This window comes from Salmo trutta, chromosome 33, assembly GCF_901001165.1.
Source record: "Salmo trutta chromosome 33, fSalTru1.1, whole genome shotgun sequence".
Taxonomy (NCBI): Eukaryota; Metazoa; Chordata; class Actinopteri; order Salmoniformes; family Salmonidae; genus Salmo; species Salmo trutta.
In genome coordinates, this window is record NC_042989.1 from 42,365,861 (window position 1) to 42,385,858 (window position 19,998).

Sequence of the window (19,998 nt, forward strand, 5' to 3'; positions counted from 1 at the left end):
ACTTCGGCGATGTCATCTACAAAATAGCTTCGAACACTCTACTCAGCAAATTGGATGCAGTCTATCACAGTGCCATCCGTTTTGTTACCAAATCGCCTTATACTACCCATCACTGCGACCTGTACGCTCTCGTTGGCTGGCCCTCGCTACATATTCATCGCCAGACCCACTGGCTCCAGGTCATCTACAAGTCTATGCTAGGTAAAGCTCCGCCTTATCTCAGTTCCCTGGTCACGATAACACCACCCACCCGTAGCACGCGCTCCAGCAGGTATATCTCACTGGTCATCCCCAAAGCCAACACCTACTTTGGCCGCCTTTCCTTCCAGTTCTCTGCTGCCAGTGACTGGAACGAATTGCAAAAATCGCTGAAGCTGGAGACTTACATTTCCCTCACTAACTTTAAACATCAGCTATCTGAGCAGCTAACCGATCGCTGCAGCTGTACACAGCCCATCTGTAAATAGCCCACCCAATCTACCTACCTCATCCCCATATTGTTTTTATTTACTTTGCTGCTCTTTTGCACACCAGTATCACTACATCTGCTCATCCATCACTCCAGTGTTAATCTGCTAAATTGTAATTACTTTGCTGCTATGACCTATTTATTGCCTTACCTCCTCATGCCATTTGCACACACTGTATATAGACTTTCTTTTTTTTCTATTGTGTTATTGACTGTACGCTTGTTTATTCCATGTAACTCCGTGTTGTTGTTTCTGTCACACTGCTTTGCTTTATCTTGGCCAGGTCGCAGTTGTAAATGAGAACTTGTTCTCAACTAGCCTACCTGGTTAAATAAAGGTTAAATAAAATAAAAATAAATAAATAACAATATGGAAGAAAATGAAACATATTCTACAAGAACCAATATCCCTCCCTAAAAACACAACCCTACGGAACAATCCTTGGATAGCTTTTCAGAATTCACTGATGAATTGGTCCACATGGAAAACTAAAGGCCATCGATGTGACGTTTGGCGGCACCTAATCAGTCAGTGCTGTACCTGCCTGGCTGAGTGCTAGCGTGGGTGGAATGAGCGAGCTCGTCTGGCAACCAGGGAGCGAAACACGTCAGAGAAATAAAACTCGGTAGTCTGCCTGGAAACTCATTCGCAAGACCAATACATTTTTCATATTAACATATTTCATCACGTACACCGAGTAAATACAGTAGGCTACAACAACACAAACTCTGAGTAAATACAGTAGGCTACAACAACACAAACTCTGAGTAAATACAGTAGGCTACAACAACACAAACTCTGAGTAAATACGGTAGGTTACAACACCACACAAACCCTGAGAAAATACGGTAGGTTACAACAACACACACATCCTGAGTAAATACGGTAGTCAGAGCAGAGAAGGCCGTACAAAGACAGATTTAGACATTGCATATAATTTAACAGTTCCATTTCAAGTCACGCTGTTCATAGAAATAATTTATTACAATTTACCGGTTTCTCACAATTATTAATCCCGGGAAAAGGGAGTGGGGTTTGGGCAGGATATACCCCGGAAACACAACTCCAAGCATTAAATCCTAGTCCTTAACTTTAATACGGGCCCAGTGTTTATTGAGATAGAACAGATAACAAGTATTGATGAAGAGCCCAGTAGGAATCGAAACATTGTTTGTTTGTCTCAAAATATCACAGTGTTAAATAAATATGTAAAGCTTATAATAACTATTAATACAGAAAGACATACGGTAAGGGATGCAAATATGTAAAGATAAATGTCTGAAGACTAAAAGGGTTTAAATCAGAGCTATATCTTTAGTTGTTTTGTTTATTTTTTTGTACAATTGTATTTTTTTTTTGTCTTACAAAATAATAAAATCATGCAACAACAAAAAAATACTGGAAAATAAGAAAGAATATTCTGTACTATAGAACAAGCAAAGTTAAGATCCTCTGCTGGACATGTAATATAGTGTTCAATGGTCCCAGGATTATTTGGTGTTATGTGATGCAAGTGTTTAATATCCCTCCCTCTCTCCACAACCCCCACCAAGTCACCATGTTTGGTGTCTAATGAAAAAGGCTATTTTTTTCCTGCCGGCACAGAGTCTCAGTAGACTTCAGAGGGAAATAGAGGCTAAACATTTCACAGCTAACTATCCGTGTTTGTTTGTTTGTTTGTGTCTGAACTACCTACCTCATCCCCCATATTGTTTTTATTTACTTTTTTTCTGCTCTTTTGCACACCAGTATTTCTACCAGTATCTCTACTTGCACATCATCATCTGCTCATTTATCACTCCAGTGTTAATCTGCTAAATTGTAACTACTTCGCCACTATTGGCCTATTTATTGCCTTACCTCCTTATCTCATTTGCACACACTGTATATATACACACTTCTCTATTGTGTTATTGACTGTACCCTTGTTTATTCCATGTGTAACTCTGTGTTGTTTGTGTCGAACTGCTTTGCTTTATCTTGGCCAGGTCGCAGTTGTAAATGAGAACTTGTTCTCAACTGACCTACCTGGTTAAATAAAGGTGAAATATATATATATTTTTTAATGTGTGTGTGCAGTACTACTCACTCCATGTGTGTGTGTGTGTGTGTAGTACTACACACTCCTTGGCCGTGTGTGTGTGTGTGTGTGTGTGTGTGTGTGTGTGTGTGTGTGTGTGTGTGTGTGTGTGTGTGTGTGTGTGTGTGTGTGTGTGTGTGTGCGCGCACACGCAGTACTACTCACTCCTTGGCCATGTGTGTGTCCTTCAGGACGTGTACGTAGATGAAAAGGGCCTGTTCATGTTTGCCCATCCGACCCAGCAGCAGGGCCCGCTCCTCCAGAAGACCTGACAGACAAATCACATGGCTAGGGTGAACACACAAAGCTTAAAGACAAGTTATGCTTCCATGCAGAAGCTTTTTTTTAAATTCATGAGACCAGCGTCGTTGGTAACTAGCATCGCTGGTCCCATTGTTAAGAATTGTTCCTCATTCATGCAAAGACCTCTGGGATATCACAATCCTCTTGTCTTAACCTTGGTTATCTTCAACCGAGTGGCACGGTGAGCACACGGTCACGGAGGCTAGCATATGAGCCATGAGCCGTAGGAGTTGGCGAGACAACACAAACAGATCTGGAACCAGGCTAGAATAGCAAACAAACTCCCTTATCCAGAGCGAATTACAAATCAGTGCTTTCAACTAAAGAAGTCGCAAAAGGACTGTATACGATCACTGCAAGTACAACCAGTCAGGAGGAAGCAAAATAACTGTTGAATCGACCCAGAACCATCCCATCCTCACCATCGAAGGGGAAGTCAGAGATGAGTCGGCCTGGTTCGTAGCTGGTAGAGACCTCCAGGAAACACACTAGCTTGTTCCTGAACTCTCCCAGGTCCCCTTCCTCCTTCCCAGCAGCCACTGCAGGAACACCTACAGGAAGACAGAACAGATCGATCTATTAGAATATCACATATCAGCTGTGGAGGGAAAGGGGGGGATATCTAGTCAGTTATCCAACTGAATGTCTTCAAATGAAATGTGTCTTCTGCATTTAACCCAACCCCTCTGATTCAGAGAGGTGCAGCAGGGGGGGGGCTGCCTTAAATCGACATCCACGTCTTTGGCGCCCGGGGAACAGTGGGTTAAACTGCCTTGGTCAGGGGCAGAACGCCAGATTTTTAACCTTGTCAGTACCTCACGGAAAGGTGACGGGGCCAAGACCATTTCTTTTTCTGTTAAATCGATGATACTAGATATTCCTCAGGACTCCAAAAAGTATTTTGTCCATTTTGTCAGTCCAGTAAGATACGCTGGCTGATAGTGCTGAGAGATTACTGCTTTTCGAGGTTGGCTCGACTTCAGGTTTCAATAACAATAAAAATGTAAACACGAAATGCACTGTGTGGGTTGAATGCCGTAACACAGAGTAAAACAATCAATAAAAGTCCCATGATTGTAGTGACTGCTCAATACTGCTGATCACTTACTAACCACCAGCGATTCACATTACTTCACTTAGAATAAAAATATTTCAGTTGTTGTGTATATTATATTTTGTTTTATTTGAAAACATTATTATTTCATTCAAGTCATCTCATCTCCATAGAGCTGCTGTCTATACCGTCTGACAAAAAAAAATCACTATTTTAGTAGTTGTTGAAAGTAAATAAGGCCTACTTTTATGACTGCTGAATACCAACTATCAAATCACGTAGATCATGTATTTTCAGGTAGAGACACGTCAAAAGAAACTGCTCTATATTATGTACCCCTTCTTTGACCGTGCTCTTCTGTCCCTTACGTAGTGGGCGTAAAACACACACAGACCGAACAAGTAGCCTCGATTGGATTAAGATCATTGTAGTTAATGAGCACGTTTTCAACACTAAACTATGTAGAATATTAGTCTGTTGGAAACTACTACATCGCACAGTTCGGACATTTATCTGATTTATTTCTAGAGAAACTGCAGCGCATTGAGCAAACAGAATTTATTTTTATTCCGAAATGGAATTGAAATAACTGAACCGACGTAAGTCAATTAGTTGTTTAAAAAGGAAAAACAACCCGATATTTGGGTTAATCACTCAGTACTACTGGCTGATAACTGCTAGCTTGAGTACAGTTATCCCCAGGCAGGTCTGACCTTCAGTAGTAGTAGTAGTAGTAGTAGAAATAGTAGTAGTAGTACTAGTAGTGATAGCAGTAGTAGTAGTAGTAGTAGTAGTAGTGATAGCAGTAGTAGTAGTAGTAGTAGTAGTAGTAGTAGTAGTAGTAGTAGTAGTGATAGCAGTAGTAGTAGTAATAGCAGTAGTAGTAGTAGTAGTAGTAGTAGTAGTAGTAGTAGTAGTAGTAGCAGTAGTAGTAGTAGTAGTAGTAGTAGTAGTAGTAGCAGTGAAAGAAGCAGAAGTGGTAGTAGTAGTAGTAGTAGTAGTAGTAGTAGTGATAGCAGTAGTAGTAGTAGTAGTAGTAGTAGCAGTAGTAGTAGTAGTAGTAGTAGTAGTAGTAGTGGTAGTAGTGGTAGTAGTAATAGTAGTAGTAGTAGTAGTACTGGTAGTAGTAGTAGTAGTAGTAGTGATATTAGTAGTAGTAGTAGCAGCAGCAGCAGCAGCAGTAGTAGTAGTAGCAGCAGTAGTAGTAGTAGTGATAGTAGTAGTAGTAGTAGTGATATTAGTAGTAGTAGTGATAGTAGTAGCAGTAGTAGTAGTAGTAGTAGTAGTGGTAGTAGTAGTGGTAGTAGTAGTGGTAGTAGTAGTAGTAGCAGTAGTAGTAGTAGTACTGGTGGTAGTAGTAGTAGTAGTACTGGTAGTAGTAGTAGCAGTAGTGGTAGTAGTAGTGGTAGTAGTAGTGGTAGTAGTAGTGGTAGTAGTAGTGGTAGCAGTAGTAGTAGTAGTAGCAGGTCTTACCCTCTGGCAGGGAGTTGAGGTACTGCTTCATGAGCCCCTGGACCCTCTCCAGGTACATCTGAATGAGGACGTTATGGAACTCTGGTCCTGTCTCCTCCCAGACGTGTATGATGTGTTCTAGGTAGGGGACAGCCAGCTCCTTAAAACCCTCCTTCAGGAAGTTCAGGACCTTGTCTCTGGGCAGGGTCTCTACCTCCGTCAGGTCCTCAGTGAAAATCTGGGACAGAGACACACACACAATATATAAATACTGTGCTCATTTTCTTGTTTTATGATTTTCAGTCGGAGGGTGTATAGAAGTTGATGATTGTGGATTCCTTTGTTTGATCTCCAAGCGGTTCTCGATTCTGCGGTATTAAAAACCACGTCACGACGACTGTGACTTCATCGAGTGCAGGGGTTTATTAAGGGAAAGGGGTCGATTTGGAATTGAGGAAGTCTCACCTTCAGTCCGTCTTCAGGACAGATCTTCAACACCCAGGGAGAGAACTCAAAGACGATGCCTAGATTCTCCATCCCTGAGGAGAGAAAGAGAGAGCTCAGAGAGGAGAGTGGGAGTGTTGTAGGTGTGAGATTGAGCGTTACAGAGCAGTAATGTGCTATTTCTATGGTGTTGTAGTGTTATAAACTGTGTGCAGGTGTTCTATTGCCAGTTACACACAAATCTGTTGTCTGTAAAGCCTATTGTATGTCTCTAAGCCAGTTCTGGATGTTTAAAACAGTGTTGACGTGGTGTGGGGAGAGATGCTCACCCAGTCTCTGGAGGTACTGCACAGTCCTCTCATGCCCCTTTAGGGGAGAGTTAGCTTTGGTGGACTGGTCCAACAACACCTGCAGGGCTGGGGGAGGAAGAGAGGAGAGTTAGCCTTGGTGGACTGGTCCAACAACACCTGCAGGGCTGGGGGAGGAAGAGAGGAGAGTTAGCCTTGGTGGACTGGTCCAACAACACCTGCAGGGCTGGGGGAGGAAGAGAGGAGAGTTAGCCTTGGTGGACTGGTCCAACAACACCTGCAGGGCTGGGGGAGGAAGAGAGGAGAGTTAGCTTTGGTGGACTGGTCCAACAACACCTGCAGGGCTGGGGGAGGAAGAGGGGAGAGTTAGCCTTGGTGGACTGATCCAACAACACCTGCAGGACTGGGAGAGGAAGAGGGGAGAGTTAGCCTTGGTGGACTGATCCAACAACACCTGCAGGACTGGGAGAGGAGAGTTAGCCTTGGTGGACTGATCCAACAACACCTGCAGGACTGGGAGAGGAGAGTTAGCCTTGGTGGACTGGTCCAACAACACCTGTAGGGCTGGGGGAGGAAGAGGGGAGAGTTAGCCTTGGTGGACTGGTCCAACAACACCTGCAGGGCTGGGGGAGGAAGAGGGGAGAGTTAGCTTTGGTGGACTGGTCCAACAACACCTGCAGGGCTGGGGGAGGAAGAGGGGAGAGTTAGCCTTGGTGGACTGATCCAACAACACCTGCAGGGCTGGGGGAGGAAGAGGGGAGAGTTAGCCTTGGTGGACTGGTCCAACAACACCTGCAGGGCTGGGGGAGGAAGAGAGGAGAGTTAGCCTTGGTGGACTGATCCAACAACACCTGCAGGGCTGGGGGAGGAAGAGAGGAGAGTTAGCCTTGGTGGACTGGTCCAACAACACCTGCAGGGCTGGGGGAGGAAGAGAGGAGAGTTAGCCTTGGTGGACTGGTAGAACAACACCTGCAGGGCTGGGGGAGGAAGAGAGGAGAGTTAGCCTTGGTGGACTGATCCAACAACACCTGCAGGGCTGGGGGAGGAGAGTTAGCCTTGGTGGACTGGTCCAACAACACCTGCAGGGCTGGGGGAGGAAGAGAGGAGAGTTAGCCTTGGTGGACTGGTCCAACAACACCTGCAGGGCTGGGGGAGGAAGAGAGGAGAGTTAGCCTTGGTGGACTGGTCCAACAACACCTGCAGGGCTGGGGGAGGAAGAGAGGAGAGTTAGCTTTGGTGGACTGGTCCAACAACACCTGCAGGGCTGGGGGAGGAAGAGGGGAGAGTTAGCCTTGGTGGACTGATCCAACAACACCTGCAGGACTGGGAGAGGAAGAGGGGAGAGTTAGCCTTGGTGGACTGATCCAACAACACCTGCAGGACTGGGAGAGGAGAGTTAGCCTTGGTGGACTGATCCAACAACACCTGCAGGACTGGGAGAGGAGAGTTAGCCTTGGTGGACTGGTCCAACAACACCTGTAGGGCTGGGGGAGGAAGAGGGGAGAGTTAGCCTTGGTGGACTGGTCCAACAACACCTGCAGGGCTGGGGGAGGAAGAGGGGAGAGTTAGCCTTGGTGGACTGGTCCAACAACACCTGCAGGGCTGGGGGAGGAAGAGGGGAGAGTTAGCCTTGGTGGACTGATCCAACAACACCTGCAGGGCTGGGGGAGGAAGAGAGGAGAGTTAGCCTTGGTGGACTGATCCAACAACACCTGCAGGGCTGGGGGAGGAAGAGAGGAGAGTTAGCCTTGGTGGACTGGTCCAACAACACCTGCAGGGCTGGGGGAGGAAGAGAGGAGAGTTAGCCTTGGTGGACTGGTCCAACAACACCTGCAGGGCTGGGGGGAGGAAGAGAGGAGAGTTAGCCTTGGTGGACTGGTAGAACAACACCTGCAGGGCTGGGGGAGGAAGAGAGGAGAGTTAGCCTTGGTGGACTGATCCAACAACACCTGCAGGGCTGGGGGGAGGAAACACACACGAGGTGAGTTACAAGACCAGGGGAGCGTTGAGGTTACAGTATCATTGCGGTCTACTTAGCACAAGTCCTTGAATATTCAGGTGAACACACTCCCAATGGATTACTGTCCTGTATCTACACCTTTGAATTGAAATTGAGAGAGAGAGAGGCAGAGAGAGAGAGGCAGAGAGAGAGAATAGAGAGAGAGAGAGAGGCAGAGAGAGAGGCAGAGAGAGAGAATAGAGAGAGAGAGAGGCAGAGAGAGAGGCAGAGAGAGAGAATAGAGAGAGAGGAGAGACAGACAGAGCAGTGAGAGAAAGACAGCGAGAGAGAGAGCACGAGAGAGAGAGAGAGAGAGAGAGAGAATAGAGAGGAGAAAGAGAGAGAGAGAGAATAGAGAGGAGAGACAGACAGAGAGAGAGAGAATAGAGAGAGAGGAGAGAGACAGACAGAGAGAGAGAGAGAGAATAGAGAGGAGAAAGAGAGAGAGAGAGAATAGAGAGGAGAGACAGACAGAGAGAGAGAGAATAGAGAGGAGAGACAGACAGAGAGAGAGAGAATAGAGAGAGAGGAGAGAGACAGACAGAGCAGTGAGAGACAGACAGAGAGAGAGCATGAGAGAGAGAGAAACACACAGAAACCTCAGCAGCATTACATCACTACAACAGCCTGTGGCAGACTGATTAAAAACACACACTGGCCCGGCCCAGAACCAGAACTAATAGCATGAAGACAGCTATGATCTAAGAGGTATGAGGATGACTGTCCAACCACGGTGTGGGCCAGCCTCCAGTCCTGGGAGATATACCATGGGGACTCCGAGCTTATCTGGGACTGATCCTTCCTTCAGACAGGAAAACAGCACAGAGAGCAGAGCTCTGGGAGGGATCCTTCATTCAGACAGGACACATCACAGAGAGCAGAGCTCTGGGAGGGATCCTTCATTCAGACAGGACACAGCACAGCTCTTCAGACAGATAGACAAGGCCTTTCTCTCTGGTCCTCCTTCATGCTCAGAACAACAGATTCCTCCTCTCTGGTCCTCCTTCATGCTCAGAACAACAGATCCCTCCTCTCTGGTCCTCCTTCATGCTCAGAACAACAGATCCCTTCTCTCTGGTCCTCCTTCATGCTCAGAACAACAGATCCCTTCTCTCTGGTCCTCCTCTCTGGTCCTCCTTCATGCTCAGAACAACAGATCCCTTCTCTCTGGTCCTCCTCTCTGGTCCTCCTCCATGCTCAGAACAACAGATCCTTCTCTCTGGTCCTCCTCTCTGGTCCTCCTTCATGCTCAGAACAACAGATCCTTCTCTCTGGTCCTCCTCCATGCTCAGAACAACAGATCCTTCTCTCTGGTCCTCCTCCATGCTCAGAACAACAGATCCTTCTCTCTGGTCCTCCTCTCTGGTCCTCCTCTCTGGTCCTCCTTCATGCTCAGAACAACAGATCCTTCTCTCTGGTCCTCCTCTCTGGTCCTTCTCTCTGGTCCTCCTTCATGCTGAGAACAGATCCCTTCTCTCTGGTCCTCCTTCATGCTGAGAACAGATCCCTTCTCTCTGGTCCTCCTTCATGCTGAGAACAGATCCCTTCTCTCTGGTCCTCCTTCATGCTGAGAACAGATCCTTTCTCTCTGGTCCTCCTCCATGCTCAGAACAACAGATCCTTTCTCCCTGGTCCTCCTCCCTGGTCCTCCTCTCTGGTCCTCCTCTCTGGTCCTCCTTCATGCTGAGAACAGATCCCTTCTCTCTGTAACACAGGTCTTCTACTCTCACGAGACAGACTTTGTAGGTAGCAGCTATTTCGGGAAGGTTTTAGCCACAGTGATGGTGTTGGTATGTGGTTGTTTTACCTATGCAAGTTGAATGCACTAATTCTACCTCTGGATAAGAGTGTTTACTAAATGACTCATATGTAATGTAGCGTAGCGTTAGAGTTAGAGCTCCACATACCCAGTACTCTGTGACTGCTGTCTAGCGTCGATACGCTGCATTTACACACAAAGCACAATTATTGTCAAGGGAGATGATCTGATTGAGAACAATTTGTGAAAAAAAAAGATCAGATTTGAGCTGCCTGTGTAAACGCTGCCATAGAGACAACGCTCATTACCTTTCTGAAGCATGGAGGAGGAGGTGTGATGGTGCTCGTTACCTTTCTGATGCAGGCCCATCTCATAGAGGATGATGAGCTGCCTGTGTAAACGCTGCCATAGAGACAACGCTCATTACCTTTGAAGCATGGAGGAGGAGGTGTGATGGTGCTCGTTACCTTTCTGATGCAGGCCCTTCTTCTCATAGAGGATGATGAGCTAGCTGCCTGTGTAAACACTGCCATAGTGACAATGCTCATTACCTTTCTGAAGCATGGAGGAGGAGGTGTGATGGTGCTCATTACCTTTCTGAAGCATGGAGGAGGAGGTGTGATGGTGCTCATTACCTTTCTGAAGCAGGGAGGAGGAGGTGTGATGGTGCTCATTACCTTTCTGAAGCATGGAGGAGGAGGTGTGATGGTGCTCATTACCTTTCTGATGCAGGCCCTTCTTCTCATAGAGGATGATGAGCTAGCTGCCTGTGTAAACGCTGCCATAATGACAACGCTCATTACCTTTCTGAAGCATGGAGGAGGAGGTGTGATGGTGCTCATTACCTTTCTGATGCAGACCCTTCTTCTCATAGAGGATGATGAGCTCGCTGTACTTGTGGGCCTTCTTCAGGATGTACTCACTCTCCTCAATGTGACAGTGGTTATTATCCAGACGCAACAGAGGGGACACCAGGGCCACGTTGGTCTGGAGAGAGGAGAGACACTAGATTAACACAGGGGACATGTTGGTTTGGAGAGAGGAGAGACACTAGATTAACACAGGGGACACCAGGGCCACGTTGGTCTGGAGACAGGAGACACTAGATTAACACAGGGGACATGTTGGTCTGGAGACAGGAGAGACACTAGATTAACACAGGGGACACGTTGGTCTGAGAGGAGAGAGACACTAGATTAACACAGGGGACACCGCTGGACTGGAGAGAGGAGAGACACTAGATTAACACAGGGGACACGTTGGACTGGAGAGAGGAGACACTAGATTAACACAGGGGACACGCTGGACTGGAGAGAGGAGAGACACTAGATTAACACAGGGGACACCAGGGCCACGTTGGTCTGGAGACAGGAGACACTAGATTAACACAGGGGACATGTTGGTCTGGAGACAGGAGAGACACTAGATTAACACAGGGGACACGTTGGTCTGAGAGGAGAGAGACACTAGATTAACACAGGGGACACGCTGGACTGGAGAGAGGAGAGACACTAGATTAACACAGGGGACACGTTGGACTGGAGAGAGGAGACACTAGATTAACACAGGGGACACGCTGGACTGGAGAGAGGAGAGACACTAGATTAACACAGGGGACACGTTGGACTGGAGAGAGGAGACACTAGATTAACACAGGGGCCACGTTGGTCTGGAGAGAGGAGACACTAGATTAACACAGGGACCACGTTGTTCTGGAGAGAGGAGACACTAGATTAACACAGGGGCCACGTTGATCTGGAGAGAGGGGACACTAGATAAACACAGGGGACACGTTGGACTGGAGAGAGGAGAGACACTAGATTAACACAGGGGACACGTTGGTCTGGAGAGAGGAGAGACACTAGATTAACACAGGGGACACCAGGGCCACGTTGGTCTGGAGACAGAAGAGAGACACTAGATTAACACAGGGGCCACGTTGGTCTGGAGAGAGACACTAGATTAACACAGGGGACACGTTGGACTGGAGAGACACTAGATTAACACAGGGGACACGTTGGTCTGGAGAGAGGAGAGACACTAGATTAACACAGGGGACACCAGGGCCACGTTGGTCTGGAGACAGAAGAGAGACACTAGATTAACACAGGGGACACGTTGGTCTGGAGAGAGGAGAGACACTAGATTAACACAGGGGACACCAGGGCCACGTTGGTCTGGAGACAGAAGAGAGACACTAGATTAACACAGGGGACACGTTGGTCTGGAGAGAGGAGAGACACTAGATTAACACAGGGGACACCAGGGCCACGTTGGTCTGGAGACAGAAGAGAGACACTAGATTAACACAGGGGCCACGTTGGTCTGGAGAGAGACACTAGATTAACACAGGGGACACGTTGGACTGGAGAGAGGAGAGACACTAGATTAACACAGGAGACACCAGGGCCACGTTGGTCTGGAGAGAGGAGACACTAGATTAACACAGGGGCCACGTTGGTCTGGAGAGAGGAGAGACAGTAGATTAACACAGGGGCCACGTTGGTCTGGAGACAGGATATAAGGATAATTCTACAGTAATAGAATTACACTGAGAGTCCAATTTTTCACTTTAAAATAAAAACCATTGATTTAAAAGTTAAACAAAATCATACAACTACATGCACAACAAACAATTTAAAACAGTAAATATTATATATATTTTTTTTTAATTACAGCAGATGCAAAGATTGGTAACAGAATTATACCAAAATCTCCCTCAGTTTCCCCCCCAAACTAAACGTTGTATCTGCACAGATCTTCCTGTAAATGTGACATTGGGAAATTGTTAAAAAAAAAAAAGTACTTTGTTAAACTTTGAAAATCAATGGTTTTTATTTGGTAAACAACGAAGTTCCATTACAATGGAACGGGGAGTACAGCTGAGGTATCCATACGTACATTAAGGTAGCATTACAATGGAACGGGGAGTACAGCTGAGGTATCCATACGTACATTAAGGTAGCATTAGAATGGAACGGGGAGTACGTCCGAGGTATCCATACGTACATTAAGGTAGCATTACAATGGAATGGGGAGTACGTCCGAGGTATCCATACGTACATTAAGGTAGCATTACAATGGAATGGGGAGTACAGCTGAGGTATCCATACTTACATTAAGGTAGCATTACAATGGAATGGGGAGTACGCCTGAGGTATCCATACGTACATTAAGGTAGCATTACAATGGAACGGGGAGTACGTCCGAGGTATCCATACGTACATTAAGGTAGCATTACAATGGAATGGGGAGTACGCCCGAGGTATCCATACGTACATTAAGGTAGCATTACAATGGAACGGGGAGTACGTCTGAGGTATCCATACGTACATTAAGGTAGCATTACAATGGAATGGGGAGTACGCCCGAGGTATCCATACGTACATTAAGGTAGCATTACAATGGAACGGGGAGTACAGCTGAGGTATCCATACTTACATTAAGGTAGCATTACAATGGAATGGGGAGTACGTCTGAGGTATCCATACTTACATTAAGGTAGCATTACAATGGAACAGGGAGTACGTCCAAGGTATCCATACGTACATTAAGGTAGCATTAGAATGGAACGGGGAGTACAGCTGAGGTATCCATACTTACATGCAGGTAGCATTTGAGCAGCGTGGTGTCGATGATCTGCAGAAGCTTCTTCCTGCTCTTGATGGTGGGAGTTCCTTCCATGAGGGGAGACGTGGTGGACGGGTCCGAGTCGTTCAGCTGCTTCACCAGGTGGCTGCGTTTCTGGAACAAACACATTCCACGGTGTTTACGGAGCCAGGATAGTCCTCTAACGGGGACAATACGCCTCCTCTAACGGGGACAATACGCCTCCTCTAACGGGGACAATACGCCTCCTCTAACGGGGACAATACGCCTCCTCTAACGGGGACAATACGCCTCCACTAACGGGGACAATACGCCTCCTCTAACGGGGACAATACGCCTCCTCTAACGGGGACAATACGCCTCCTCTAACGGGGACAATACGCCTCCTCTAACGGGGACAATACGCCTCCTCTAACGGGGACAATACACGTCCTCTAACGGGGACAATAGATGCACTTGGACCATTAGGAGTGATTACTACATGCTGGTCTACACCCCCCCCACTCACCTGTGTCAGGTAGTCGATGAGAGCGAGGTGAGCCTTCTCCAGCTCTGCTCCAGACAGACTGGGTAAAGGGTTGGGGTAGTGCAGCTGTTTACGGTAGTCAGTGGGGAGCAGGTCCGGGTACAGACCAATCACATGGGTGGGATCTGTTGGAGGAAGAAGGTGCAGCGTTACCCTCCGTTTCCTGTACACTGCTGTTGACCACAGGCTTTATAGCACAAGATTCACTTTCATGTCCTTGATGGGATAATGGTATTAGACACAGAGTACTGCTGTATACAACATAGGATAAGGCAGCATATCAAAAGTAGTGCACTACATAGGGAATAGGGTGTCCTATGGACCCTGGTCTAAAGTAGTGCACTACATAGGGAATAGGGTGTCCTATGGACCCTGGTCTAAAGTAGTGCACTACATAGGGAATAGGGTGTCCTATGGACCCTGGTCTAAAGTAGTGCACTACATAGGGAATAGGGTGTCCTATGGACCCTGGTCTAAAGTAGTGCACTACATAGGGAATAGGGTGTCCTATGGACCCTGGTCTAAAGTAGTGCACTACATAGGGAATAGGGTGTCCTATGGACCCTGGTCTAAAGTAGTGCACTACATAGGGAATAGGGTGTCCTATGGACCCTGGTCTAAAGTAGTGCACTACATAGGGAATAGGGTGTCCTATGGACCCTGGTCTAAAGTAGTGCACTACATAGGGAATAGGGTGTCCTATGGACCCTGGTCTAAAGTAGTGCACTACATAGGGAATAGGGTGTCCTATGGACCCTGGTCTAAAGTAGTGCACTACATAGGGAATAGGGTGTCCTATGGACCCTGGTCTAAAGTAGTGCACTACATAGGGAATAGGGTGTCCTATGGACCCTGGTCTAAAGTAGTGCACTACATAGGGAATAGGGTGTCCTATGGACCCTGGTCTAAAGTAGTGCACTACATAGGGAATAGGGTGTCCTATGGACCCTGGTCTAAAGTAGTGCACTACATAGGGAATAGGGTGTCCTATGGACCCTGGTCTAAAGTAGTGCACTACATAGGGAATAGGGTGTCCTATGGACCCTGGTCTAAAGTAGTGCACTACATAGGGAATAGGGTGTCCTATGGACCCTGGTCTAAAGTAGTGCACTACATAGGGAATAGGGTGTCCTATGGACCCTGGTCTAAAGTAGTGCACTACATAGGGAATAGGGTGTCCTATGGACCCTGGTCTAAAGTAGTGCACTACATAGGGAATAGGGTGTCCTATGGACCCTGGTCTAAAGTAGTGCACTACATAGGGAATAGGGTGTCCTATGGACCCTGGTCTAAAGTAGTGCACTACATAGGGAATAGGGTGTCCTATGGACCCTGGTCTAAAGTAGTGCACTACATAGGGAATAGGGTGTCCTATGGACCCTGGTCTAAAGTAGTGCACTACATAGGGAATAGGGTGTCCTATGGACCCTGGTCTAAAGTAGTGCACTACATAGGGAATAGGGTGTCCTATGGACCCTGGTCTAAAGTAGTGCACTACATAGGGAATAGGGGTGTCCTATGGACCCTGGTCTAAAGTAGTGCACTACATAGGGAATAGGGTGTCCTATGGACCCTGGTCTAAAGTAGTGCACTACATAGGGAATAGGGTGTCCTATGGACCCTGGTCTAAAGTAGTGCACTACATAGGGAATAGGGTGTCCTATGGACCCTGGTCTAAAGTAGTGCACTACATAGGGAATAGGGTGTCCTATGGACCCTGGTCTAAAGTAGTGCACTACATAGGGAATAGGGTGTCCTATGGACCCTGGTCTAAAGTAGTGCACTACATAGGGAATAGGGTGTCCTATGGACCCTGGTCTAAAGTAGTGCGCTACATAGGGAATAGGGTGTCCTATGGACCCTGGTCTAAAGTAGTGCACTACATAGGGAATAGGGTGTCCTATGGACCCTGGTCTAAAGTAGTGCACTACATAGGGAATAGGGTGTCCTATGGACCCTGGTCTAAAGTAGTGCACTACATAGGGAATAGGGTGTCCTATGGACCCTGGTCTAAAGTAGTGCACTACATAGGGAATAGGGTGTCCTATGGACCCTGGTCTAAAGTAGTGCACTACATAGGGAATAGGGTGTCCTATGGACCCTGGTCTAAAGTTGTGCACTACATAGGGAATAGGGTGTCCTATGGACCATGGTCTAAAGTAGTGCACTACATAGGGAATAGGGTGTCCTATGGACCATGGTCTAAAGTAGTGCACTACATAGGGAATAGGGTGTCCTATGGACCATGGTCTAAAGTAGTGCATAGGGTGTCAATTACAGACCTGTTCAGGTAGTTAACGGAGAGACCTGTTCAGGTAGTTAACGGAGAGACCTGTTCAGGTAGTTAACGGAGAGGCCTGTTCAGGTAGTTAACGGAGAGACCTGTTCAGGTAGTTAACGGAGAGACCTGTTCAGGTAGTTAACGGAGAGACCTGTTCAGGTAGTTAACGGAGAGACCTGTTCAGGTAGTTAACGGAGAGACCTGTTCAGGTAGTTAACGGAGAGACCTGTTCAGGTAGTTAACGGAGAGACCTGTTCAGGTAGTTAACGGAGAGACCTGTTCAGGTAGTTAACGGAGAGGCCTGTTCAGGTAGTTAACGGTGAGGCCTGTTCAGGTAGTTAACGGAGAGACCTGTTCAGGTAGTTAACGGAGAGACCTGTTCAGGTAGTTAACGGAGAGACCTGTTCAGGTAGTTAACGGAGAGACCTGTTCAGGTAGTTAACGGAGAGACCTGTTCAGGTAGTTAACGGAGAGACCTGTTCAGGTAGTTAACGGAGAGACCTGTTCAGGTAGTTAACGGTGAGACCTGTTCAGGTAGTTAACGGAGAGACCTGTTCAGGTAGTTAACGGACAGACCTGTTCAGGTAGTTACCGGACAGACCTGTTCAGGTAGTTACCGGACAGACCTGTTCAGGTAGTTAACGGAGAGGCCTGTTCAGACCTGTTCAGGTAGTTAACGGACAGACCTGTTCAGAACTGTTCAGGTAGTTAACGGAGAGACCTGTTCAGACCTGTTCAGGTAGTTAACGGAGAGGCCTGTTCAGGTAGTTAACGGAGAGGCCTGTTCAGGTAGTTAACGGAGAGGCCTGTTCAGACCTGTTCAGGTAGTTAACGGACAGACCTGTTCAGACCTGTTCAGGTAGTTAACGGAGAGACCTGTTCAGGTAGTTAACGGAGAGACCTGTTCAGGTAGTTAACGGAGAGGCCTGTTCAGGTAGTTAACGGAGAGGCCTGTTCAGGTAGTTAACGGAGAGGCCTGTTCAGGTAGTTAACGGAGAGGCCTGTTCAGGTAGTTAACGGAGAGGCCTGTTCAGGTAGTTAACGGAGAGGCCTGTTCAGGTAGTTAACGGAATGACCTGTTCAGGTAGTTAACGGAGAGACCTGTTCAGGTAGTTAACGGAGAGACCTGTTCAGGTAGTTAACGGAGAGACCTGTTCAGGTAGTTAACGGAGAGACCTGTTCAGGTAGTTAACGGAGAGACCTGTTCAGGTAGTTAACGGAGAGGCCTGTTCAGGTAGTTAACGGAGAGGCCTGTTCAGGTAGTTAACGGAGAGGCCTGTTCAGGTAGTTAACGGACAGACCTGTTCAGGTAGTTAACGGACAGACCTGTTCAGACCTGTTCAGGGTAGTTAACGGAGAGACCTGTTCAGGTAGTTAACGGAGAGACCTGTTCAGGTAGTTAACGGAGAGACCTGTTCAGGTAGTTACCGGACAGACCTGTTCAGGTAGTTAACGGAGAGACCTGTTCAGGTAGTTACCGGACAGACCTGTTCAGGTAGTTAACGGAGAGGCCTGTTCAGGTAGTTAACGGAGAGGCCTGTTCAGGTAGTTAACGGAGAGGCCTGTTCAGGTAGTTAACGGACAGACCTGTTCAGGTAGTTAACGGACAGACCTGTTCAGGTAGTTAACGGAGAGACCTGTTCAGGTAGTTAACGGAGAGACCTGTTCAGGTAGTTAACGGAGAGACCTGTTCAGGTAGTTAACGGAGAGACCTGTTCAGGTAGTTAACGGACAGACCTGTTCAGGTAGTTAACGGAGAGACCTGTTCAGGTAGTTAACGGAGAGACCTGTTCAGGTAGTTAAACGGAGAGACCTGTTCAGGTAGTTAACGGAGAGACCTGTTCAGGTAGTTAACGGAGAGACCTGTTCAGGTAGTTAAACGGAGAGACCTGTTCAGGTAGTTAACGGAGAGACCTGTTCAGGTAGTTACCGGACAGACCTGTTCAGGTAGTTAACGGACAGACCTGTTCAGGTAGTTAACGGTGAGACCTGTTCAGGTAGTTAACGGAGAGGCCTGTTCAGGTAGTTAACGGAGAGACCTGTTCAGGTAGTTAACGGAGAGGCCTGTTCAGGTAGTTAACGGTGAGACCTGTTCAGGTAGTTAACGGACAGCCAGAAGCTCACCTGTACCAAGCTTAGCGAACACCTGCATGGAGTCATCGAACCTCTTCTGACAGAACAGATTGAAGGCATAGAGATTCTGGATGTGGTGAATCTGCTGTCTCTTATCTCCTTCCACATCATCCTTCATCTTCTGGGGGAGAGAGGGATGGAGGAGGGGAAAGATGGAGAGATGGGGAGGGGAGAAGAATAAGAGGAAAGGAGAGGAGAGGAGGGATGAGGAGGGAAAAGATGGGGAGGGAGGAGAGGAGAGAGGGATGGGGAGGGAGGAGAGAGGGATGGAGGAAGAGAGAGGGATGGAGGAAGAGAGAGGGATGGGGAGGGAGGAGAGAGGGATGGAGGAAGAGAGAGGGATGGGGAGGGAGGAGAGGGATAGAGGAGAGGAAAGAGGGATGGGGAGGGAGGAGAGAGGGATGGAGGAGGGAGGAGAGGGGGATGGAGGAGAGGAGAGAGGGATGGAGGAGGGGAAAGAGAGATGGGGAGGGAGGAGAGGAGAGAGGGATGGAGAGAGGAATGGAGGAGGGGAAAGAGGGATGGGGAGGAGGGAAAGAGGGATGGAGAGAGAGGCATATAGGGATGTAGTGAGTCACACCATGACAGGTCAGTATCCTATCTCTGTCCCACTGCTAACCCTCTCTGATCTATATCATATCTCTGTCCCACTGCTAACCTGTCAGCAACGGGTGAGAGTGAAATAGCCAAATCCACTAATTTGGAGGGGTGTCCACAAACTCAGCAAAAAAGAAACAGACCTTTTTCAGGACGGTGTCTTTCAAAGATAATTCGTAAAAATCCAAATAACTTCACAGATCTTCATTGTAAAGGGTTTAAACACTGTTCCCCATGCTTATTCAATGAACCATAAACAATTAATGAACATGCACCTGTGGAACGGTCGTTAAGACACTAACAGCTTACAGATGGTAGGCAATTAAGGTCACAGTTATGAAAACCGAGGACACTAAAGAGGCCTTTCTACTGACTCTGACAAACACCAAAAGAAAGATGCCCAGGGTCCCTGCTCATCTGCGTGAACGTGCCTTAGGCATGCTGCAAGGAGGCATGAGGACTGCAGATGTGGCCAGGGCAGTAAATTGCAATGTCCGTACTGTGAGACGCCTAAGACAGCGCTACAGGGAGACAGGACGGACAGCTGATCGTCCTCGCAGTGGCAGACCACGTGTAACAACACCTGCACAGGATCAGTACATCCGAACATCACACCTGCGGGACAGGTACAGGATGGCAACAACAACTGCCCGAGTTACACCAGGAACGCACAATCCCTCCATCAGTGCTCAGACTGTCCGCAATAGGCTGAGAGAGGCTGGACTGAGGGCTTGTAGGCCTGTTGTAAGGCAGGTCCTCACCGGCAACAATGTTGCCTATGGGCACAAACCCACCGTCGCTCGACCAGACAGGACTGGCAAAAAGTGCTCTTCACTGACGAGTCGCGGTTTTGTCTCACCAGCGGATTTGCGTTTATCATCGAAGGAATGAGCGTTACACCGAGGCCTGTACTCTGGAACGGGATCGATTTGGAGGTGGAGGGTCCGTCATGGTCTGGGGCGGTGTGTCACAGCATCATCGGA

The 19,998-nt window shown here is 47.7% G+C and overlaps 1 protein-coding gene across 3 annotated transcripts in view; it reads right to left on the reverse strand.

Moving 5' to 3' along the window:
- Nucleotides 1-19,998, reverse strand: part of LOC115173033 (vam6/Vps39-like protein) — a 55,878-nt gene that overhangs the window by 14,270 nt on the left and 21,610 nt on the right. For all 3 annotated transcript variants that reach the window (XM_029731005.1, XM_029731004.1, XM_029731006.1), the window contains exons 11-19: nucleotides 18,410-18,539; nucleotides 13,987-14,129; nucleotides 13,473-13,613; nucleotides 10,715-10,856; nucleotides 6,133-6,219; nucleotides 5,825-5,898; nucleotides 5,381-5,597; nucleotides 3,276-3,404; nucleotides 2,716-2,818 (exon numbers count right to left, since the gene is read on the reverse strand). In XM_029731005.1, coding sequence (XP_029586865.1) covers nucleotides 2,716-2,818; nucleotides 3,276-3,404; nucleotides 5,381-5,597; nucleotides 5,825-5,898; nucleotides 6,133-6,219; nucleotides 10,715-10,856; nucleotides 13,473-13,613; nucleotides 13,987-14,129; nucleotides 18,410-18,539 — 1,166 coding nt within the window. The remainder of the gene's footprint in view (nucleotides 1-2,715; nucleotides 2,819-3,275; nucleotides 3,405-5,380; nucleotides 5,598-5,824; nucleotides 5,899-6,132; nucleotides 6,220-10,714; nucleotides 10,857-13,472; nucleotides 13,614-13,986; nucleotides 14,130-18,409; nucleotides 18,540-19,998) is intronic.